Here is a 23,560-nt window from a genome sequence, read left to right as displayed (position 1 = left end):
ATTAGTGAAGGATCAAACACGTGTTTGGGTAGTCAGCCTTTGAAAAAATAACGGTTGAGTGCATTACGCATAATGTGTTTTGAAATCCCGCGCTCACTTATAGCTTTGAATCTGGCAAGACTGGTTGGTCTGAAATCTCTCTTATTTTTTCTTTTGTTACAGCTGATCGAAGGAATTCCTTGGCATTCTAAAAACATAACGTTAATTGTCGTTAGTTTGGGAAACATCGATTTTCTCTAGCTCTCAAACTCTTTGAAATTACAATGCCGGCAGACCAACCTGATTTTTCACACTCATTTTTGTGTGAATGAAATTCGGTGAATTCAAGGCAGAACTGCGTGCTCTTTCTCTCTTTTCTTTCAGTGAAGAACCACAACTGTCAGACAGCGTACTTCGCAGGTTCAATTTTGAACAGCACATCAGTTCTTTTCGAGAGATTTAAATCCTGATTATTTCAGCTAAAAATGGCACATCTACAGTTTGAAGCCAGCATCAGTGAGTTGGTACGACTAGATGGCCCTCTGCTCCGAGCTCCAAAGCCAAGATGGCAACGAAAGGCAATGGAAAGAAAGGGTATGTTTCAGATTTTTTTTTTCTGAAGAAGGGAAAAAAAACATTGAGAAAAGTTTCCATATCTTGCCACCACTTTTTTCATTGGTCATAAAACAAAATAGTATTTTGTTTTTCTCAAAAGATGTAATTATTCATTTGTGTGAAAATTAGTGAACAAGTAGTGGCAGGATTAGGAGAGTTTTCCTTTTCCTGACACAAAAACATACGAGTTGTAAAATTTATTGATGATAGGCCTACTGTTTGTTGAACTTCTAAAATGACACGTTTATAATTTTTTGATAATATTGTGGGGCTTTTAAACTTGTGTGAGCAATTTCATTTCTGTTTTTTGGAGAGTTATAAAGTTTCTTGCATCTTACTGAATCATGTTGAAACTATCATATCTTTATTTTAGATTCCTTAGACTCCTTCAGCAAGTCTCCCCAAGGTCTCTGCCAACCCAAGACACCAACCTTCGGTGGGAGTTTTCGGACTCCTTTAGGGGATGCCTCATTTAGAGGAAGCAAGACTCCTGGCAAAACTCCCAGTAAGACCCCAGGCAAAACCCCAGGCAAGAAGCGTGCCAAGTCTCCAAGCAAGGCATCGGGTACTTCCAGTGTCCCTATTCAACCCCCAGCCAACCAGGGCGACAGGTAAAGTGATTGTATCAAGTGCAGGGAAGCAATGTGCAGAATCAGCAACTTCGGCTACAGCTTTGGCTAGATTGCGCATGTCTACCTATTCTTCAACACTGGCAGAAGCGCTGATCTAGCCAAAGCTGTAGCCGAAGTTGCCATTTAGAACACGTCCTAGGCTTGCGAATCTTGCAGTGCTGTAGTTGAGTCCACACCAGCCGAGTCCGAGACATAGTCCGAGACCCTGTTTTCCAAGACCGAAGACTCGTCTTTGAGTCCGAGAGTCCAATTCCGTCCAAGTCCAGTCTTGAGTCCAATCAACAGGGCATGATAACGTAATTGGTAGAGCGCTGGTACGTTAATTTGTTTTGCTCAACCCCAACAGATAAAAATGTACGTAAATTTTGCACTTTGAGCTTAGGTTCATCCCAAACCGTGCCCTTATGGACATGAACTTCAGCCACTTTAAGATCAACAACCGAGAAGATGTAGACGAAGGAGAGGATAAGAAGGAGAATGGTTACAACAGCGCCCTCTCCGAGATGCTGAATGGCAAGCAGACTGAGAACGCAGATATCCTCACCCTTAAAGAGGGGCCTCCAAAACCACAAGAAGGTACTTCAACAAAAAAAAAAACTGCTTTTAGCCTAATTCTTTTTAAGCCAACTTGAATCCTTGATTCTGATTTGTTGGCCAGAAGGACCAGCATTCTGTAGTGGAGCACCCGAGACTGCAGTCAGATAAATCGGGTCGAGTTAAAAATAGGGTTAAAAATGTAGTAGAGTGAGCACATTGAACATGTAACAAAGATCAGAAGTGAAAGATAATAAACACAATGTGTTTATGTTTCTCTTTTAACTGTTTCATGTAGGATACTACAACAACCTTAAAGTGCTGTACAGTAGCTCCAAGAGTGCGGTCAAATCAAAGCCCGGTCGCTTCATCAGAAAGGCAGCAGACCGTGTCTTAGATGCTCCAGAGCTCCGAGATGACTTCTGTAAGTATTGGGGTGTTCTGGGAACCACAGCTTCTAGTGTGGGTAAAATTTCATACAGCAGCAGAGTATTGGTGTCCTGGTTTAGTTGTTAAAGGCACTGGACACTATTGGTAATTACTCAAAATAAGTGTTAGCATAAAAAAAAAAACAATGGAGAGTTGTTGATAGTATAAAACATTGTGAGAAATGGCTCCATCTGAAGTAATGTAGTTCTTGAGAAAGAGGTAGTTTCTCACTTAAATTTTAAAAGACTTCCGGCCTGAAGCCTTTTGAGGCATCTGAAAGCATGCAAAATTGTTTGTGCAACGTTTTTCTTTCTTTTGTTATACTCTTGCACCTTCGATGACCAATTCAGTCAAATTTTTTACAGGTTTTGCTATTTTATGCATAATGTTTGGATACAACAAGTGAGAATACTCATTACTGGTCCTTGACAATTACCAAAGGTGTCCAGTGCCTTCAAAAGGTGCATGTGCAGCAATAACACGCCCATTGAAACCAATGAACTGGTAAAGCTTAAAGCCTATCTTTACCTTTTGAGGGTTACGACAAAAACCTAAAATAAAGTCTCGCGTCAAGCATCATGTCTAACAAATCCATCATGTTAAACCAAATTTTGAGATATCTAACGGGTTATTTTATTTTGATATATTTTGTTTCCAAGACTTGACCCTCCTGGACTGGGGCTCGAGAAATTTTGTAGCTGTTGCGCTTCATGACGAGGTGTATCTATGGAATGCGGTGAGCGGTACGATTGAGCATCTCATGAAGCTAGAGGGCGCTGATGATTACGTTTCTGGCGTGTCTTGGATTAGGGAAGGCAACGTTTTGGCTGTAGGAAACGCTCAGGGGCAAGTTCAGGTACGTTAACCCAACTCGTAAACTCAATTTTATCGTCGGCTCATTTAGGGAGCGTCTCAAAAGTCGGAACGGTAGGAACGTTCTTTTTGGATCACAAGAGTATCCCCGCCGCTTTACTTGGACCGGTCCTTTGGACCACCAGAGCGATCTTTTGGATCGTTCCAAATGCGTGACCGCGTCCAATCTCATGTTAGAACGTTCCTAATGTCATGATGTTGCGATCCTGCGGGCATATGCCCGCGATCCATTGGATCGCGGGCATATGCCCGCAGGAACGTTCTTTTGCGCTAGGAATGTGCCTGACTTTTGAGACGCTCCCTTACAAATAAGTTTACTACACACATTGGTGTCATGGCCGAGTAGTCAAGTGCACTTGACTCAAGCTCAGGGGCCAATTTCATAGAGCTGCTCAAGCAAAAACTTTGCCTAAGCACAAAAATAGCTCGCTTATTTTACACATGTAACTGGCCAAAATTTCATGCCATATACATTGCTTATGACTAGTATTTAGCTGTTGTTTACTTAGCATAACAATTGAGTGAAGTCTTGGCCGGTAATCTGATTTTACTATGCAATGAATTTTTTGCTTAAGCAAAATTTTGTGCTTAAGCAGCTCTATGAAATTGGGCCCTGGTGTTTTGGGTCAGCAGGGGTGGGGTTTGAGTCCCGGTCATGACACATGTCCTTAAAGGAACACGTTGCCTTGGATCGGTCGAGTTGGTCTATGAAAAGCGTTTGAAACAGTTTGTTATGAAATGCATATGGTTAGAAAGATGTTTTAAAAGTAGAATATAATGATCCACACAAGTATCACTCAAAATTGCACGGTTTTCCTTTTACGTCGCGAACTAACACGGTCGGCCATTTACCATTTATATAAATGGCCGACCGTGTTTGTCAACGAGGTAATACGAAAACCACGCAGTTTCGAGGCATATTTGTGTAGATCATTGTATTCTACTTTTACAACATCTTTCTAACCACATCAATTTTATAACGGTTATAGGACGCTTTTCAAAGACCAACTCGACCGATCCAAGGCAACGTGTTCCTTTAAGCAAGACACTTAACCATTATTGTGTGTCTTTTGAATGGGACGTAAAGCCCCATGTTGTGTGTGTGTGTGTGATGCATGTTACAGAACCCAGTCACACTTATCGCTTATAGAAGGGGTTTGCTGCGGCGTTTCTGGCAGTGACTGCTGAATGCGCCACAGCACCATGTAAACCCTTTTAAGATGCTACATTAACGGGTCTCATATTACAAAAATATCACACACAAAAAATATGTCTACAAAAATAATAACAAGTGCTTTGAGAGGGCCACAGATAAAGCCCCATTTCAAAACTATTTATTATTATGAATTTTTTTTATGTTTTCATAAAAAAAACAAAGAATGTTTTTACACAAAGTTCAAGAGCAAAATTTTAAACATGGATCTGAGGGTTTTGGATAATAATAATGATACAGACACTTGTAATGCGCAGTAACTCTACTGCACATTACAAGAAATACAAACAATTGGTGCTAAACCATGAATGGCTTTATGGATCCCAAGAACCAATTTGTATTGTGACTTCGGAACAACAAGTTTTGATTGTGTTTTTTTTCCTCAGCTGTGGGATGTGGAGAAGACCAAGTGCCTGCGAGTCATGGGCGGTCATGCAGCACGTATTGCGGCACTGTCATGGAGTTCATTTATCTTAACGAGGTAAAATGTTATCTACTCACAATCTTCGCTCTACAAACCAACTTATTTTAACTGTCCCCAAAACAACCACTTTCAATGGCCGTCATGCTTTTTCTGCATCTGCACCCACTCTCTTGAACTCTCTTCCTTTACATATCTGAGCTACAAAATTTCTGGACATTTTCAAAACATTGCTAACATTTATGCTGAATTCTTGTAAACTTCTGGTTTTTTTTTTTTCCTCAGTGGTTCCCGATCCGGTATGATACACAACCATGACGTCCGCGTCGAAAACCACCACGTTGCAACCCTTGAGAGTCACACACAAGAAGTGTGTGGTCTCAAATGGAGCCCTGATGGCAAGTACCTTGCCAGTGGGGGGAACGACAACATGGTTAATGTATGGGATGCCTCGGCTGGAACGGGAACAGCCCCTGTGTATTCATTCACACAACATCGGTCTGCAGTGAAGGTAAATGCAATGTTTAAACAGTTAAAGGAACATTAAAGAATTGGTAAGAAAAAAAACATTGTCTAAAAGTCCACTCTCGTGTGAGCGCTGTTGGTGAGTTGACCGCGCTGTGCGGGAAAGGATAACGAGAAACGTCTTGCACCAAGACTAGCCTTGTTCACATAAAGTACAGATTCTGGTCTTTGACGATTACTAATGTTGTCGGGTGTGATTAAAAGAAAATTTTTTTGTATTAAGTGGTTCGCTGAAGCAGGTCTCAGGTTGTGAATTGTGTTATATACCTCTGTGTTGTTTTTGATGATTTGTTTATGTCGATCAACTCTAGGCATTGGCTTGGTGTCCATGGCAACCAAACATCCTCGCAAGTGGCGGAGGAACGGCCGATCGTCAGATCCGCTTCTGGAACAGTCTAACTGGACTCTGCCTCAATAGCCTGGATACTGGATCACAGGTAATGGGGCGAGGGCTGGAGGGAAGTGGGTTGAGGGGAAGGGATATTGCCCTACCCTCCAGGCTTGGGTTTTACAGGAGGGAGGGAAGTGGGTTGAGGGGAAGGGATATTGCCCAACCCTCAAGGCTTGGGTTTTACAAAGAGTTAAGACTAGTCTTATCTCAAGTTATGAGGAGTTAATCATCCTAACTTAGGACTAGCCTTTTTTCTACTATAGTCGCTTTACCCCCAGGCTGCCCAGACAAATGTCATAAATTTTTTGTTAAACTTTTTGCGCAATTTCATTGTTCAGGGGTGGATTTCACAAAGGTAGTCCTAACTTAGGACTATTCCTAAGCAATGCTAAGAGATAGGACTGGTCCTAAGTTAGGACCAGTAACTCATCCTAACTTAGGACTGGTCCTATCTCTTAGCATTGCTTAGGACTAGTCCTAAGTTAGGACTACCTTTGTGAAGTCCACTTCAGAAATGACTGGTGTTCAAAGGGAAGGGTTAGCTACTTTCTCAATACCTTGGTCCTTACCCCATGTTTACAGCTGAGAAAGTTATTATCAAAACCATTTATTTTTTTGTATAGGTGAGCTCTATTCAGTGGTCTGCGGAGCACAAGGAAGTAGTGTCAAGTCACGGCTACGCTCACAACCAACTGAGCATCTGGAAGTATCCCATGATGCAACACATTGCCGACCTACGAGGTAATGGAACTAAAGGGATGCTCCCGAAAGGGGAAGATTCAAGTGTTCCATATTAACCTAAATAGATTCTTGGCACAAGCCGAAATTCACCATTAACCTGTGAAATATGCTTGACGTAAGCGCAGAGTTCCTTTGCTTACAGTAAGCAGAGTTTAAAAATTGGTCATGTTCTCTTCTCACTCACAAAACTGTCCATTTTGTAAATTAATGTGCTTTATAAGTCTTACTTATTATTCCTTTATATTTTGTCCCTTTAAAAGGTCATACCAACAGGGTACTGACCATGTGCATGTCACCTGATCAAACCATGGTTATGTCAGCTGCTGCCGACGAGACGTTGCGATTGTGGCATTGCTTCACCAGCGAGGGCAGCAACAAATCAAAGTCCACCAAAAGCGGTAAGAAGACTGTAAGCCACGCACTATCAGTCGGTCAGATCAGGTAGATTTAAGATGATACTTATGCGATTGTTGTAAATATTCATGAGTAAGTTTATGTTCATTTGTTTTGATAATATTAATAAACGAATCATAGTCCGTGTCCGAATTAGCGGCTAGTTAGTGCTACGGCTAGAATTCCGAGTCATCATGCGTTGGAAGTATGGGATGTCCTTAGCAACACACTTAGCAACAGTCGCCAATACTGTTGCCGCCAATTCGATACGGCCCGATATAATAGCTCAAGGGCCCAACAGCTCTCCCATATGCAAATCTAATAATGTTTATATGCATGAGTTGGGTATGCTCTTTAGTGGTGCACTAACTCATTTGCATGGGTTAACAAGTGAATATTCATTACCAAATTTGCATAGTTGGACTCTGAGCATTATTTGAAATTATTTTACTAAGAGGTGTAGAACTGTTTATATTTTTGTAATGTAGTTATTTGTAATGTGTTTATATATATGTGTATATTTCAAGGTTTAGAAACAGATTAAATTGTGTTTGAGGTAAGGTAAATCGTAAAGAAAATACTGCATTTCTGTTTGTTCTCTAGGCTTTTCACCTATCAAAGTATTTGAATATTTTCCTAGAACACTATGTATTTTAGGAACTGCAGCAATTTAGAAGAAATGGAAGCGGGAAGTTGTGTCACTATATAAATTAGAATTTGTTCATGTCTAATCATAGAAGAAACTGAAGTGCTTTACTTTTAATCACATTTTGTTGTAAAAAATAAGACATTCGTTTTGTTTTAAAGTGTATGTGAAATTGTTATTGGCATTGTACTTGTGTAAGGTTGTAAATATGTTAAGAAGATAGTATTATTTATTGTCATTTATTAAAGTACTACAAAGACCTTTGTTCAATATAAATTAACCAAAGTCAAACAAACAACTACATGGAAGATTAATTTGTCACCTATTTTGTAAAAAGAATTGTTGAGGTATGTAGAGCCAAATATTACTCTTTATTTTTGTATCTTGTAGATGTACATAATATTATAATTAGACTATTTATTTGAAGTATAAAGTAATAAGAGAATTTGATTGCTTTAGTTGATATTGTTGTGTTTTGTGGATTTTTTTTAAAGCAAAGGTGGAAACACAAGTATCAAAGGAAATCCATAATTTGTGAAGTTCTTTTCTTTTGTGTGTCCCCTTTGTTTTTCACAAAAAATGTATAAATTAAAGACAGTTACGTAGTAGAGACAACCTGCCATGGAAAAAGACATAAACATCTTGACAAAAACTAACTCCGTTTTCCTTTCTTTTTTTTAATAGCTTAAATTTGAGCTTGCGCTTCTGGTATCACATAACAAAACCAATGTGTACAAAACCTAGTAAACACGTTCGGGCTTGCAAGAAGGTATCAGAGGCAATTGCCCCCCTGGCCATTGACTTGGTGCTTATTAAAATGTCCCAGTACAAATTGACATTGCCCTCTTTGAGGTGGGCTTTACAAAGGAAAAACTGCCTTGCTCTAACAACAGCAAAGTCCTAGAAATAATTAACTGGTACACCGAATGATCAGTAATTTCAATGTCATCTTGAACGGGGAGCATGTGGTGCTGTATTTTTTTCATGGATGAGATTTTCAAATTCCTGATAATAGCTTAAAGGCTATGTGCATCAACAGATATACAGGTTTGGACTCCATGTAAAATATTCCCTTCTTTTTCTTTATTTGAAATGTACATTTTGAGATGAAATACCGAAAAAATCCCGCGCCACTTCTTTTCTGCGAAGATTTTCTTCTCAAATTGAGAACTACAACATTTTCATATGACTTTCCTTATCTTATGCGTTGTAGAACGAAAATCAGATTTACAAGTTGCCCAATGTCTGAACCGATTTTTTTGAAATTTTTTGTTTACCACTTGATGTCGTCTGCATCTGTCACTGAAGGAACTAAACGAGTGGAACAGATCAACTGGTACCCTGTGCACAATCGGACGAGCGGCTTTACAATTTACGGTACATACATGACTTGTTGCTATGGTAACCAACAAACATCGGAGGGGGATCTTCAGAAGAATAAGCCTCGCATGCGTCGACCCATTCCTTGTCGGTCATACAGGACGTTGAATTTGTTGACAAACTGTAAAAGAGGGGACAACCAAAACGACATTGATTGATGGCAGAATGGTGGGGTGTTGAGGTAAACAAAAGGACTTTTTGTAGGAGGTGCAGTGTTTAGGCCACTTAAAGGCACTGGACATGTTTGGTAATTGTCACACTATGAGGGAATGAGGTAATCGTGAGGTACTTTGTCAATGTACCTCGCACAACCTATACACAACATACCTGATTGATAGTGTTGCATCCCTTTGTAATGGTGCCTAGGTATGCCATAAGTGAAACGTCATTACATTGCTGCAGAAAAAAGAAAGAATCACAAGGATTTAATGAATATTACATCACGAATAACTAGCACCTTTATCCAAAGGTAAAACGTATTTGACCCAACGACATCCAGTTTTGCTGGCTTTTACCAACTGAGCTACATGTATCTAGCACTATGATAGGTGTCTCCCTATTTTGTCACACACTTTGTTCAAAAATGCCAGTCAGAAGCCATCCATCCGCTAACTGCCATGTAGCCAGGGATCACACCAAAGTTTATTATACAATCTGGAATATGCAGGCCTGTATGCTTTGTCAAGAAAGGGCAAGAACACCAAGGCATTTTCGTCTTAGATAACAGCACCCCATGAGGAAGTTGTCAATTTCTACCGGAGCAATTCATTGAAGCCATTTTGAGATATGGTGGACACATTACTATAACACTATTTAGTTTGGGTAATATATCTGTATACACCCAAACCAAACAGTGCACTCCTACAGTGGCAACCACACCTCAAAAAGGCTTATATGGCACCGAGGCAAGAACCATTGGGCATGGGGGCAATTGCTTTTGTTGCAACTTACATTATAGAAGTCTGTGTCAAATCTCTCTGAGCTAAGCACAGGTAGTCTGTGGCAGAGACTGTAAGCATCTCGGAGGATTTCATGATTCCGAGGAACCTCCCCAGCTTGAACCGCTTTGACGTAGTCTAAGATGAGCTTCACTCGACTGTGTAACATCTTGATGGCATTATGTTGTGCTGTGAGCTGCTCGGACACTAGTGTTTTCAAAAGAAAGTTCAACCATCATTAATCAATCAATCAATCAATCAATTGTAACATTTATATGGCACCATATTCCAACAATCATTGCTTATGGCGCCGTGCAGTAATCTTTTGTAAACAGGTGAGATTTGAGTGACGTCTTCATGTATTGTAGGCAATTGTCTGATGTTGTTAGGTAGAAGGTGCCACATACATGTACTCCTGGGGCTAAAACAAGGTTACCCCCTTCACAGTCAGCAGGGAAGTAGGCATAAGATAACTTTACTTTACACATAGAGATCACACATCAACAGCAACACATAATTTTATATATCAACCAACCTGACGAGTTCTCTGAGGTTTCATTTGTGGTTACCCTGGCAACATGATCAACACCGATTCTCTCCGCTTCTTCTGTTGCCAAAGTGTACGGCAGCTCGACAAAAAGCATCGTGGCTTCTCCATTGACAAGATCAATGACGGACTCATAAATACTGATTGGAAGTTGCTACAATAAAAGTTTAGGGGAAAGGCTCTCATCAAAAATTTACATTCATTAAAATCCTAAAATATATATATATATATATATTTTTTTTTTGGGGGGGGGATGGTACATGTACATCAATGGTCTTTTGATGAACATTATTCTTTCCAAACCTCACGTTTTCAAGAAAGTAATCATAGAATGAAATTATTTTCAAGAAACATGTTTAAGTTTTCAAGAGACGGAACATACACATGTAGAGACACTGTTCCTGTATTTACTTGTTTTCTTGTGGAAAGATTATAACTGTTTGTAAAATGTTGTGGAAGTTTGTGACAGAAATATGATGTTTTCTTTAGCAGCGGGTATGGCAAAGGTAATGGGTTCGAATCCCAGCTAAGCAGTTTGCAGTGAAGTTTCCTTTTTTTACTTACGTCTGTGTGTCTTGCTAGAGGGTTCAGCTTCAGAAAGATGGGGCTTTCATTAATTGCACAGATCTGCCAAAATGAAAATTAATATTGAATAATTATTATAAAGCGAAAACATACAAGTACTTTCTATGATACCAAACATAAGAAAAAAATGTGATGCAATCACTTTGTGGACATTCTGGTTCCGTCCACTAACGCAAAACCATATTCGTCAACACTACAGACGATGTGACCTATGTTTACATTCAAACCGCTCTCCGTTGAAAAAAACACTGTACACGTCATGTTTCACCGAACAAAAAGACGCGTAGTCATGGTAAGATTGCGTGTACTTTCTAGCTGGCTGCCAAAACACCATGGTTTTGCCAGGCGGTATGCGCGCGAATCATGTAATGGTTTTCAAGTGACGTAACATCGTCTTTAAAAAACACTGTGTGTACAGGTTCAAGTCCGCATAGTGTCAAGTCCCTACATGATGTGGACTACTTGTGTTCTCTGATCCTCAGATCCACAATGGAAGTCTCTAACACACTTTGCATGTAAATGTTATAAACTGAAAACTTTAACACTTGTACCTGTTTGTGAACTTTGATATCTGATTCGTTGCACAGCCCCCCGGTTGTGTACCAGCCAAGGAAGTCCAGATCACTGAAAACTTGCTTAACTGTAGGGAAAGTAAAAGAGCAGAGTCAATGGTTATTTTAATAAAAATAATGATAATACTGTAGGTTCTTATATGGCATTTAAAGACACTGGACACTATTGGTAATTGTTAAAGATCAGTCTTCTCACTTGGTGTATCTCAACATATGCAAAAAATAACAAACCTGTGAAAATCTGAGCTCAAATGGTCGTCGAAGTTGCGATATAATAATGAAAGAAAATACAACCTTGTCATACGAAGTTGTGTGCTTTTAGATGGTTTATTTCGAGACTTTGGATTCTAAATCTGAGGTCTCGAAGTCAAATTCGTGGAAAATTACTTCTTTCTCAAAAATTATGTCACTTCAGAGGGAGCCGTTTCTCACAATGTTTTATACTATCAACCTCTTCCTTATTACTGGTTACCAAGCTAATAATTATTTTGAGTAATTACCAATAGTGTCCACTGCCATTAATCACACCCCTAAGGGTACATCAAAGTGAAATGGTCAAGTGGTTCATAGAGCATTGAGTTCAAGTTCTGGGGATTAAATATTCCGGTCAAGATTGAGGAAGATGCTTTACAATAAATATTGCTTCTCTTCACCTAGGGGTATAAATGGGTACCTGCGAGCGTAGAGGTTGATAATTCCTGTCAAGATTGAGGAAGAAGATGCTTCACAATAAATATTGCTTCTCTTCACCTAGGGGTATAAATGGGTACCTGCGAGCGTAAAGGTTGATAATTCCTGTCAAGATTGAGGAAGAAGATGCTTCACAATAAATATTGCTTCTCTTCACCTAGGGGTATAAATGGGTACCTGCGAGCGTAGAGGTTGATAATTCCTGTCAAGATTGAGGAAGAAGATGCTTCACAATAAATATTGCTTCTCTTCACCTAGGGGTATAAATGGGTACCTGCGAGCGTAGAGGTTGTTATTATGTTTGAAAAAGCCTTTGGAGCGCCACAGCGGCCCAGGGTTGATTACTCCTCGAAAGATTAAAGAAATGTTATAGGTCCAATAACCAGGGCACTAATAAGTTAAAGTGTATTGATAGTGATAGTGATACATGTATGTTATTATTGAGTAAGCTATATAAGAACTAGTTTTTATTGATTGGGATCTTACACTGCTCTTCCTTAGTGTTGTAATATTCTCGGTCGACGATGATGTTACCGTCCACAATATCAAACAGAAGCTCAAAAGAGTTGAAGACTTCAATATTGCGTCCTTTCTGCTGGCCGATGATAGCACCAAGAACTGCCAAATGAAAACAACACAAAAAAGGCATGAAAATAATAAACATAGGGTCGTATCACACACTCATGACCTTGGCCCAATTTCATGAAAAAAAAGAACCTCTTAATTTGTTTATAATCAATCATATTGATAACAAATACTGCTTAGCAAAGCAAAGGGAAAGGAAAGAAATTTCCCATCAACCCCTTCTTCTTTACTTCCTGCAGTTCCTTTGCCTTGCTGCGCTAAGCTAAGCAAAACATGCGACCAGTTGAAACACTGTAAAGTTTGTGGAATGGTGGCTGGCAACTTGTTTAGTAGTAAATAAAAGCCAATTTTTTTTCTGTGTTTAGCAAAGAAAAAAGTGGGGTAAACTTTCCATCCACATTCATGCTGTCACTGTGTCAGCAGGCATGGCAGGTCAGTGCCACTTGTTTCACCTAGACCCAGTAACTGGGGCGCTGTACTCCTTTTAAAACAATTTTTGACTTCATCTAGTACGACAGATCCAGACGAAGTAATTGTTTTAAAAGGAGTACAGCGCCCCAGTTACTGGGTCTATGTTTCACCCATTCTTGAGTCATTTTTAGGATAACTTTCCGTATGGCGCCACCACCTTTTCACTCATTTTTACAAAAAGGGATATATCAGTCAGGTAAATTAGATACTATATTATTTTATTTCGAATGAAAAAGTGGTGGCGCCATACGGAAACTTTTCCCATTTTTACAAAAAGGAATATCTCATTTTAAAGGTAAATACATTATATACCGGTATTATTGCAATTATTTCATAACTAACAAAAAAGTGGTGACACTACACTGACAGTCTACGAAATAAAATTGTTTTCATATTGACAACAATGTCAATGCCATTCAATTTCAATTTTTATGTTTAATTTTTTTTTTCTCACTCAATCAACCGACCTTGTGTTGGCTTTCCTTCTTGGGCACGTATCCTCGTCCAATGTTCGGATATATTCATGATAACTAGAGGGTGTAGAGCTACTGAAACACTCCCAGTTGTTCCACTGGAGGCCATAACGGCGCTCAAAGCCCCACTTTCTTCACCGCTAGTCGTTGGTGTATCGTCCACATCCATTTTGGCCGCCATCTTGGTCTGGAGTTTACAGCGCGTTTGGTTGTTTGCGGTTCTCATCTCCAGGTATGACACAATAATAGCAAACGCTGAGCAGCAGCTGTTGCATCGTTGCCGTGCAGCCCGTGTTTTTGCCAACCAACTGAAAACTATGGAAAGCCATTAACGCAAAACAGAATAAAAACAGCCACAGTTTGTAAATATTAAATAAGAGTGTTGAATTTGTTGAAACAAAGCAACCAATCATGGACGCATTTATGAAACTTTGCAGATGAATAGCGTGGTTTGTTTAATACCAACTCAAAGCGGAACATCTGTTGCCTTCTAATTTAAAACTTCTCTCTACAATCGATAGAATTAAAAAGACAATCGCTAATTAAAAAGGCACAACTGTGACCAATCGCCAATTGGTATAATGAACAGGTTGCAAAAACAAACATTTCAAAAGATCTTATAAACAATCAGCTACCAAAACGGTGTTGGGGAAATATATTTAAATTCTTCACGTGGCGTCGCGTCGAGGCGAAGATTGTTGGACATTATACGCATCAGACCGTTCCTGAACATTCAAATTTCTTCGTCTCACACTTCTTCTGATTTAGTGCGGATGATTGAAGATACACGCACTGCAAGGCGAAATCCTCTCTCTTTTTGATACAAATAGTGTACCGCCGGTGTGTTTTTACGTGCGTTTATAGGTCTTTTGTTAAGTACACGGGACCTACAGCTTTACGTCCCATCCTGGTCACGACACCCCTTTGTCTATATAAAAACAAAGGGGAGCTGAAATTGTTTCGCAAAATTTCAATAATATGAAACTGCACAATCGTAAGGTTGCCACCAATGGGTTGTTTGTGTTAATCGGAGTGCTCGTCGTTGCAACAAGTGGCTATCGTGGAGGTCGAGCCAATGGGTTCCCAATCGGTAAGTTAAGAAAGAAAATAATTTATTAGCGTCCCGCTTAAAGGGCGCCCAATCGGCCTGGCTTTTTCGAAAGTAGATGGACTGACTCAAAAGAAGATCTAAAAAGTGCAAAATGAAGGTTACAAATCCTGCCCCGTGTGCTGCCAGGCCGCGCGTGTATATATATAGAATAGACCCTACACAAAGGCCTATTTCCTTGTTGCACCATCCTTTTATACCAGTATTAAAGATGACGTTATGATGACGTCATTTCAATACCTCTGAGCATAGAGAGGTAAAGCAATGCTTTTAGTGATGCTCGTGATAACAAGGACAACTAATGGTAATGCATTGTTGTTTATTGACAGGTCCTCGAGCCCCTGATGCAGACTCGGGCGTATCCACAGACTGGCAGGTTCGTAACCATGCTGGGAACCTTGACGGAGATGCTGATGGCACAGCTAAGTATTCGCACCTGGGGACAAACCCTAAACCGGCCGTCGTAGACGGGTGAGTGATCAAGTGTCTTCAAAATAAAAAGTTTCATGAGAAAATATTGGCCTGAGGGAGTGTGCCGCATAAACTCACATCTGCCCGGAGTTTGTCAGTGGTCTTGGGTTCAAATCCCAATAAGGACCATTTTGATTTGTCTCTCATCCCAAATTTGATGAGAAAAGATTATCATGTTAAGTTCACAATCTCTTATTTTATAGGAGTGAAAATTTCACTATCTTGTCGCTCTTTTGAGAGTGAAAGGCAATCTATGTCACTTTTTTGAATGACAATTTGAACGACTTCACTCTAAATCGAGTTGAAAGTGCCGTCTTTCACTTTAAAAAGATTTGTCCTCCAAGGGTCTTTGAGTGATATGGTGGACAAAACTGGTTTTTCACTCATTTACACTAAAGAGAGTACATTAAAGCGAGTACACTTATAATATTAACAGAATCAACAATGGTGCTAGAAATGTCAAAATTTTTTAGTTTCCCTTTTTTATTCGTTCAAATAGCATCAGGTAAAAAAGTACCGAAGACACAAACACAATCGTTTATACTGTTTATTCAACCTCTCTTTTGTTTTCAATTTTATTGCAGTCCTTTGTTTGTTGAAACCAAAGCCAACCTGGACTCGGTAGTCTTTCCCAAACCTGGCGACCCAAGCATCGCCGGTCAACGTCGCCGGCTCCGGGAAGACAAAACGTCAACACACCGATTAAATTCCAATCATGATATAGGAAGCGAAACAGAGTCCGTTGACTGCCGATGACAAAAGTTGGAGCGCCGCACAAGAGGAGACGGGCTAGGACGATGGAGTAGGGATGTCAGACACTTCGTTTCTTTTAATGCCACTTTGTACCCTGTACCACTTACTTCGCTGGACACCTGCTGTACACTAATCCCCATTGTTATTTATCTGTGGGGATATGCGGCGTTTTTTCATGCGTGACCTCTATGTGAATATTAATTAGTCAAAATGGGCTTCTGGAATTCGGTCACTGTTCAGCCTTTTCTGAAAAGTCTCAACCAAAATAATGTACCAGTGAATTGAAACGAAGAGCATATCTGTCGTTATGTATAAAAGCAATCGGTGAAACTCAATTAATATTAAAAAAAAAAGAGAAATTTGTACGTAAAAAATGGCTTCAAAAACAGAGAAAACAAGTCACAAAAACACGGAGAATTGTCATGTTATGAATGTCGGCAACAGTCCCAAATTAGTATGTATGGATAGATTATTTCATATTCTATGTTAAAAGCGAGACCGGATCGTTCCTAGTCCAGTCAGGATACAGCGATTTCCGCCCGTTAATCCAAATCTTAAAGTCAACTATTAGACAGAATGGTTTTCTTGCACGGGTGATTGGCTGACGATGACATCATCGACTGATAGGGCAGCATGCTGTTTCTCGTTGCCATGGTACCTTGACCACCAAGCCTAAGGGTGCGTTCGTTTAGCCTCCCTGGGTCGACCCCGATGTTGCTTATAAACAGGAACAAACCCAGGCACGTCACCACGTGAGCCTTCCCGTGGTGACGTCAGTGCACCTCGGGCCAGCCCCAAGAGCCCCACTTGTGGATTGGTTCACTTGGGGCTAGCCTGAGGTGCACTGACGTCACCACGGGAAGGCTCACGTGGTGACGTGTCTGGGGTTGTTTCTGGTTCGAGGACAAACGTGGGGTAATTGTGTGCCCACGTTCGTCCTGGAAAAAAATAAAATACGCAACATCGGGGTCGACCCAGAACTACACTTTTTAAAACTGCGATGTCCATTTTCATTCGTAACTTGGAAGATAGCTATGAATATTGTTCAATAAAATCGTAAGTAGCAATTTCAATTATGTGCGGAGTGAATGTTTGTTTAAGGCACTGGACAGCTTTGGTATTAATTTGTCAAAGACCAGTTTTCACACTAATTTGTTGTGTACGTATCTCAACATCATGCATAAAAATAATATCAAATTTTGACTCAATAAACCGACAAAAGAAAAAACACCCTTTGCACAAATTAATTCGTGTTTCAGATGCTAAAGGCTTCAGGCCTGAAGTAGTTTAATTTTGTGTGATGAGAAGTTACCTCTTTCTAAAAAAACTACGTTACTCCAGATGGTTCTCACAATGTTTTATACATTTATCAATAGTACTCGTTACCAAAGAAGTTTAGTAATTGCCAACAATTATTTTGAGTAAATACCATGAGAGTCCAGTGCCTTTGCATTCGCGTAATAACCATCTAAGGGAAACTGACTGCGTAACAAACTTAATGAAATTTGGGCTAGCAACCTTTTTCTGCTAAGCAATACCATTCTCTTAAGCTTAAGCGAGTTTTTGTGCTTACATGTTTTACTCAACTGGACCCAGGACCACCAAGTACTCTGTTGATCTTTAGAGCGTACAGCAAGGAAACACCGGCTATAGCTTGGTGAGTGGACATGTATTGTTTGTTTTGTGTTATTTGTAGTCGGTGCTTACTCCATGTTATATCACACCATAAGATTAAAAGCCAATAATAATATTGTTCTCTTTATCCCTGGTGTAAACTGTTACGTCTAGTAATATGGACCTTGTACACCGTCCTTTGGTTGTTGGAAACGTCCGATTAGTTTTTCTGCTCTGTTTACTAAAACAAACGCATTCCTCCATGTTTTGAAAGCTGTTGTCGTCAACCCCGTTCTAGTAAACGTTTAGTTTTTACCCCAAACTCAACAGTTTCCGTTGTGATGCATAACCTGCTGATAGACCGGTACAAAGCATGACAACGCAGGAGGCGCCCGTGGAGTCCGTCGAAGCGGAAGGACGGCCTGACTGTTGGGAGAGGTTTGACGCCTACCGGAAAGAAGTCTACGCCCATCCCGATGGCGGACAAGGACTCCTGAAAATTTACGACAACTACTCTGAAAATTATAATAAGGCAGGTGTTCATAATGAGGGTGTAAAATGGAATGTTTGTATTTTTAAAAGTAAAAACAACGATAATGGCGTTTTTGTATCCGGTCAGTGTCCCATGTGTCCGTCGTGGGCTAAAGGAGGATGTTTTAAAAGAGGGCGCTATCAGAAGAAGTTCGTACACATGGGGCGCCGTTTTGTAGTGGACACTTTTCTAATGGTATTACAGAAAAAGGCAGCCTTGTTTATAGTTACCGTATCCTATGTAATGCCTAGTGGAGGTTTTACTCCGACCCAAATCCTCACTAGGCAGGTACGGCTGTCTTCATCTGCAAGAATAAGGACAGGTGTTGGCTTTATCACCTACACATGTACGTCGTACTTAACTGCAAATCTCCAGAACCATGCATGAAAGCCATGTAAAAATCATGAGCGGGGCCTAAAGATGATTATGAACGTGGACTCAACGGCAGATATCTGGCGTAGTTCACGAGCATCGAAGTGTGAAGTCAGATGTTCAGGATGCATTTTTTTCTGTAGGGCCTAGTCTATATGAGAATTGCCATCCTAAAAATCAGATTTTTTGTTGTAAAAAGGATTCCCTTTTTTGAATCGCTTTCGAAAAAAAGAAAACAAAATCCACATCAAAAAAGCACTACGACAGTGGCAGTTGATGTACAGAAAAAAATGCGTTCAGGCTACCAAAACGTTTCACGTTTTCCTCTTTTGTTCCTACTTTTTCTTCGTTTTCTATGTAGCACAGGACTCCGTAACTCTGGGGTACTTGGGGCCCGCAAACCTGGCCGCTGTTGCATCGGAGTACGTCACCGATAAGGGAGCCAGGATTCTGGATGCGGCTTCCGGCGCAGGAATGGTTGGAGAAGAGGTGATAATTTATTATAGATTGGTCCCATGTCTTTATGCGCTAGGATAAAGACAGGTACTTGCTTTTCAGAACCGGCGATTTTATTGGATACAATGATTTCATTGTATCCAATGATTTCATTGGCTAAACGTGCAGTGATGTAAGCATTCTGTATCTGTATTTTGATTGGTCCGAAGTGACATTTTGGCAGTTGCACTTGCAGTCGTCTGCATAATTTTATGAATCTAGGAGAAGGGTGAAGATGGAAGGGGATTGACCTACAGAGGTCACTCTCTGGCGTTATTCACGAGCCTCGAAGTGTGACGTCAGATGTTTAGGCTAGTGAAAAATAACACGAAACACTTAACACATGTTGAAGACTTTTGGACGCTATAGGTGGTAGTAGACATACTCAGCAATTTTGTAAGGTATCTTCATTATATAATAATGCGGCTCAGGACAAGATCGACATCTGAAACCAAGGTACTCCTGAGTTGTTCCAAACAACTGCAACATTCGATCTTTCGACTCCAGACCAGCACCTCCAGTTGCTCCTTACTGTTTCAGACGTCGAACTTTTCATTTTAAATTTTCATTTTAGTAGGCGTCTGTAGCTGTATCTGGATCGGGTTAAGCTATAGTAAACGCAAAGAGTGTGTGTTTGTGTCTCACTTTTGTTCATTTTTTGTTAAAAAAAAAATAATAGTGTAGACTAGGAAATAATCGGCAGTTTGTAATACATGAGTTTTTCTTCTATCATCGAACGAACACTCACGTCTCCCATTTTATGTAAATTAGCTAAAGAGGCGTGGCTTTACCTGTGTGGACGCCTTGGACCCATCCCAGGATTCAATTGACTACAGCAAACGTCATCATTCCTACACCGAGCACATATGCGATACATTGGATGAGCACCAGACTAAAATCAAAGATGGTCAGTAACAAATTTATGGTGCATAACAAAAAATCAGTTGTGCAAACAAAATAACAAAATCAGAAGATTTGTCTGCGAGTCGAAAATAAGAATTGCAGTGATAGACTAGACAAATCCTGATTTTAATTATCAAGAAGCCACTAAAACAAACGAATTAAAGTATAAGTCTACTTTAAAACTATTAATTTATAGAGAGACCCATTTAAAAAATTGAAAATAGCACAATCATTTATCGTTTGTCTCCCCTTTAAACACCTTTTTGGTGTCCCGTTCAAATATTGTTGCCTGCCTGAATTTTGATGCACACATGATGTTAATACCGTACACCGCAAACCTATAGACGATGTGACCTAATGACCTATGTTTACATTCAAACCGCCCTCTGTTGACAAAACACTATAATACGTCATGCTTCGCCGGGCACTGAGTTGCGCAGTCACAGTAAGAATGCGTACACTTTCTCGCTGGCTGCCAAAACACAAAGGTTTACCCGGCGGTATGCGCGCAAGTCATGTTATGGTTTTCGTGTGACGTCAGAGGTCACATCGTAATAATTCAAGTCTGTTTGAATTTATAGATCAATATGAGGCCGTTGTGATGTGTGGCGCGTTTGGTGTTCCTGGTCACGTGACTGACATTTGCTTCCCCGAGATCATCCGCATCATAAAACCAGGTAAACGAACATTATTTCATCATGACAGATGGCGCCATTCTAACGAGGACCATTTCTGAAGGGAGGCTTCGTGACGCAAAAGTCAAAGCTCGAGTTTTTGCCCAGCCCAGGTTGAAAACTCAACAATGCAAAGCAAAAACAGATGGTCACAGTTTTTAACAATCTCACACAATTATTCAAAACAATAGTGTTTATGTCAATTTGTACGTCACGAGACACTTCAAGACACCATAGTCATTGCTGACCCGAACATTAAGAGGACTGCGATTGAGTATTTCATAATGAACAATAAATTTCACGTAACTTTGACCCTTTTTTCTCAATTATCGTAAACAACAATCGATGTTCACCTGTCCCCTCTCCTCTCCTAACACTCACAGATGGCTACTTCTTATTCACTGTCGGTGACCACGTCTTGGAAAAATGGAGTGACAAGATGGACGCCGCCATTGACGCACTGAAACAAAATGGCGCCTGGGAGCTTATAGAATCCCGATGGGTGGTGTACTTTACGGCATACAACGAGAGGGCAAAAGTTGTAGTTCTGAGAATCAACAAAAAGTAGTCTTTCAACTTTGCTTGCATTTCAAACTAATCAAAGTTTTACCTCAAGACAATTCATGTGTGGTCAGAATGGAAGACTTTGGAACGCTAGGTGGCAGCAGACTTACTAGCTGAGTGCAAGAACAATGTAAGTCTGCTGCCACCGAGCGTCCAAAACATTCTCAATAAGCTTTTGCCACTCCAACCCTAAAATGTATCTTTTTTTTTTAACGATGAAAGAATGTGTAAGGAAAGTAAGTAGAACGGGGCACTACCAGAGAGCAGAAGAGAAACAATGTCTAATAAAACATCTCACATAGATTGTCTACTAAATATTACATGTTCAATGCCTCTTTATTGACTTTTAGAAATACCTATTATCTTTAACAATATACACACAATGTACATGAGAACCTGAATTTTAATCACAGAATGAGAAGAAAAAACGTAATCATTGTGAGGGGAATGAAGCATTTTTAATGGATGCAACTTTATATTGGCTCAGCCCTCAACGTCATGTTGAAGCAAGGATTGTAACCAACAGGCTAGGCCCAAATTCATAAAGCATGTATTAAGTAAGCACAGAAAACCTTTGCTCAGCAAAAATAGGCTACCAGCCATTAACCCATATACAATTGCTGTGACTGGTACCCCGCTCATTTCTTGCTTAGCAAAGGAATTTGCTACTTAACAGCTATATGAAATTGGGCCCTGCTCTCACCAATACGAAAACAATGTTTCTGGCAAAATAAGATCCTCTGTGGGGTGCAGTTAAGTTTGGATTGTGAACTAAAAATGATTCATAAACGTCATTTGCAAGACGCAGAAGCCCTCTGTGACAGACCTTCCAGCCTCATATCTCAGTTTATGTACCGAGAAAAAAAAACATTGTTTCCTCTGCGGTTTACGAAACACTTTTTTTGCCCCAAACATTAAAAAATAGATTTTTTTGAGTGAATGGTATTTCAAAGAGTATCACCCGCTCTAACGAAAAAAAGTTTAACTTTTACTTTTAATGGTCAGGAACCATGGCAAAAAATTAAAACATTTCTTATAAAAAACACATAAGAATTGGTCACGTGATATATTGTCGAGATAATTTTGAGCACTATATTTCACTGCTACTAATAATTGGCGGACTTTTTCGAGCAATGGCTCAAATAAAAGCTTGTGACTTTCTCGACCCCCATCAAAATACCAGAAAAATTGGGTCAAATCGGCCAAAAATCTGACATAGCATCTTTAAATATAATACCAATGGCTGTTTTGATGATCGAATGACCTTGCAAGGGTTTGAACCTTGGCCCCTTGCATTATCTTATCAACCAATGGAAATACAAAACGTGTTTTACGTACAACCATAACTCTCAGCCAATGGGCCTTTCATTGACCTCATCATTGAGGGCGCTGTTTGAGCATATATGAACGGGAAAATCGGACACTTTCGGGTCTCACTTTTAAAGTTCGACTATGCACGAAACTCATTAGGTCTATAACACCTTTTCACTCATTTTATGACATTAACTGCTCAAAGGGAACCAGTTATTTACAAATAAGAGGTGAAGCCGACACCTGTTGCATGCACCCATGAAGGGGGGGGGGGGGTGGCTTGGTACGAATTGATCAATTTGTAACTAGAATATAGTCAGAGCAAATGACAAGAGTCTGGACTAATATTATTTTCTTCAATTTGAGGCTTTTTCCCAAACCTTCGCCCAATCATTGTTGTGAGGGAGGGGGCAGCAAGGACGCGCCACTCAAAACCCATGCCCCATCCCCCCTTGCGTCCTAAAATCAGATAAGAAAAACACAAATTAATGAGTTGATACTAGCGCCCCATCCAATTATGACCTTTCCTCTGCTTGCCCCCACCCCCTAAAAAAAAGAGAAAAGTTACTGGTTACACCACTATTTACGTTTTAGATCTAAAGGACAACCTAAACACAACCCACATGTTAGCCTTGTTCTACCTTTATATGTTAAACAGTGACATACTAGTCATACAAGAGGCTTTGACACAGGCTAGTAAATATTCATAGCAACAATTATTATAAAGTTATTCCCTGAGAACATCATGGAGATCGTTTTCAATGTCAATCAATCGCCAAATATAACTTTTTATGACATGATAATATCGGGCCCTACATGTACATTCATTAACACTGATATCCTAAAAATGGTATTATACTTGACCAGGAGCATAATATTAACTGAATTTAAAGGCAGTTGACACTTTTGGTAATTACTCAAGTAATTGTTAGCATAAAAACCTTACTTGGTAACAAGTAATGGAGAGCTGTTGATAGTATACAACATTGTGAGAAACAGCTCCATCTGAAGTAACATAGTTTTCGAGAAAGAAGTAATTTTCCACGAATTTGATTTCGAGACCTCAGAATTAGATTTTGAGGTCCCGAAATCAAGCATCTGAAAGCACACAACTGCGTGTGACAAGGGTG

The 23,560-nt window shown here is 39.9% G+C and overlaps 4 protein-coding genes across 5 annotated transcripts; 3 read left to right on the top strand and 1 right to left on the bottom strand.

Moving 5' to 3' along the window:
• Positions 1–13: 13 nt before the first annotated feature.
• On the top strand, positions 14–7,812 carry LOC139945244 (cell division cycle protein 20 homolog). 2 transcript variants are annotated; one of them, XM_071942560.1, is made up of 11 exons: positions 14–123; positions 364–573; positions 968–1,205; positions 1,609–1,802; positions 2,059–2,184; positions 2,849–3,045; positions 4,662–4,756; positions 4,982–5,207; positions 5,533–5,658; positions 6,236–6,353; positions 6,614–7,812. In XM_071942560.1, exons 2-11 carry the CDS (start codon positions 465–467, stop codon positions 6,796–6,798), a joined length of 1,614 nt encoding a protein of 537 aa, XP_071798661.1. In that variant the 5' UTR covers positions 14–123; positions 364–464; the 3' UTR covers positions 6,799–7,812. The 2 variants fall into 2 exon arrangements, with proteins under 2 accessions (XP_071798661.1, XP_071798662.1); XM_071942561.1 differs by having other exon boundaries at positions 109–127.
• Positions 7,813–8,084: 272 nt separating this feature from the next.
• On the bottom strand, positions 8,085–13,859 carry LOC139945245 (COP9 signalosome complex subunit 6-like). Its single transcript, XM_071942562.1, has 8 exons — positions 13,628–13,859; positions 12,591–12,722; positions 11,394–11,482; positions 10,822–10,884; positions 10,246–10,411; positions 9,724–9,917; positions 9,100–9,168; positions 8,085–8,893 (listed from the first exon to the last, which is right to left on the bottom strand). The coding sequence occupies exons 1-8, from the start codon at positions 13,857–13,859 to the stop codon at positions 8,822–8,824; spliced, it is 1,017 nt and encodes a 338-aa protein (XP_071798663.1). The 3' UTR covers positions 8,085–8,821.
• Positions 13,860–14,520: 661 nt separating this feature from the next.
• Positions 14,521–16,671, top strand: LOC139945483 (uncharacterized). Its single transcript, XM_071942839.1, has 3 exons — positions 14,521–14,723; positions 15,071–15,212; positions 15,797–16,671. The coding sequence occupies exons 1-3, from the start codon at positions 14,612–14,614 to the stop codon at positions 15,966–15,968; spliced, it is 426 nt and encodes a 141-aa protein (XP_071798940.1). The 5' UTR covers positions 14,521–14,611; the 3' UTR covers positions 15,969–16,671.
• Positions 16,672–16,855: 184 nt separating this feature from the next.
• On the top strand, positions 16,856–21,434 carry LOC139944931 (methyltransferase-like protein 27). Its single transcript, XM_071942118.1, has 6 exons — positions 16,856–17,622; positions 17,910–18,111; positions 18,850–18,972; positions 19,750–19,885; positions 20,463–20,558; positions 20,939–21,434. The coding sequence occupies exons 2-6, from the start codon at positions 17,953–17,955 to the stop codon at positions 21,121–21,123; spliced, it is 699 nt and encodes a 232-aa protein (XP_071798219.1). The 5' UTR covers positions 16,856–17,622; positions 17,910–17,952; the 3' UTR covers positions 21,124–21,434.
• Positions 21,435–23,560: the final 2,126 nt, after the last annotated feature.

Source organism: Asterias amurensis, chromosome 12 (assembly GCF_032118995.1).
Source record: "Asterias amurensis chromosome 12, ASM3211899v1".
Classification (NCBI taxonomy): Eukaryota; Metazoa; Echinodermata; class Asteroidea; order Forcipulatida; family Asteriidae; genus Asterias; species Asterias amurensis.
The sequence above is the reverse complement of the archived record's forward strand: the minus strand, read 5'-3'. Positions and strand labels throughout refer to the sequence as shown.

Bases quoted from the DNA above. Each gene is read 5' to 3' on its own strand.
- LOC139945244 (XM_071942560.1), top strand. From the start codon at position 465: ATGGCACATCTACAGTTTGAAGCCAGCATCAGTGAGTTGGTACGACTA. The intron at 5,208-5,532 runs GTAAATGCAATG...GATCAACTCTAG, and splicing joins AACATCGGTCTGCAGTGAAG to GCATTGGCTTGGTGTCCATG. The intron at 5,659-6,235 runs GTAATGGGGCGA...TTTTTTGTATAG, and splicing joins GCCTGGATACTGGATCACAG to GTGAGCTCTATTCAGTGGTC.
- LOC139945483 (XM_071942839.1), top strand. From the start codon at position 14,612: ATGAAACTGCACAATCGTAAGGTTGCCACCAATGGGTTGTTTGTGTTA. The intron at 14,724-15,070 runs GTAAGTTAAGAA...GTTTATTGACAG, and splicing joins AGCCAATGGGTTCCCAATCG to GTCCTCGAGCCCCTGATGCA. The intron at 15,213-15,796 runs GTGAGTGATCAA...ATTTTATTGCAG, and splicing joins AAACCGGCCGTCGTAGACGG to TCCTTTGTTTGTTGAAACCA.
- LOC139945245 (XM_071942562.1), bottom strand. From the start codon at position 13,859: ATGAGAACCGCAAACAACCAAACGCGCTGTAAACTCCAGACCAAGATG. The intron at 11,483-12,590 runs GTAAGATCCCAA...CTTTCCCTACAG, and splicing joins CAACACTAAGGAAGAGCAGT to TTAAGCAAGTTTTCAGTGAT. The intron at 8,894-9,099 runs GTATGTTGTGTA...CCTCTTTTACAG, and splicing joins GATGCAACACTATCAATCAG to TTTGTCAACAAATTCAACGT.
- LOC139944931 (XM_071942118.1), top strand. From the start codon at position 17,953: ATGACAACGCAGGAGGCGCCCGTGGAGTCCGTCGAAGCGGAAGGACGG. The intron at 18,112-18,849 runs GCAGGTGTTCAT...TATGTAGCACAG, and splicing joins ACTCTGAAAATTATAATAAG to GACTCCGTAACTCTGGGGTA. The intron at 19,886-20,462 runs GTCAGTAACAAA...TTGAATTTATAG, and splicing joins CCAGACTAAAATCAAAGATG to ATCAATATGAGGCCGTTGTG.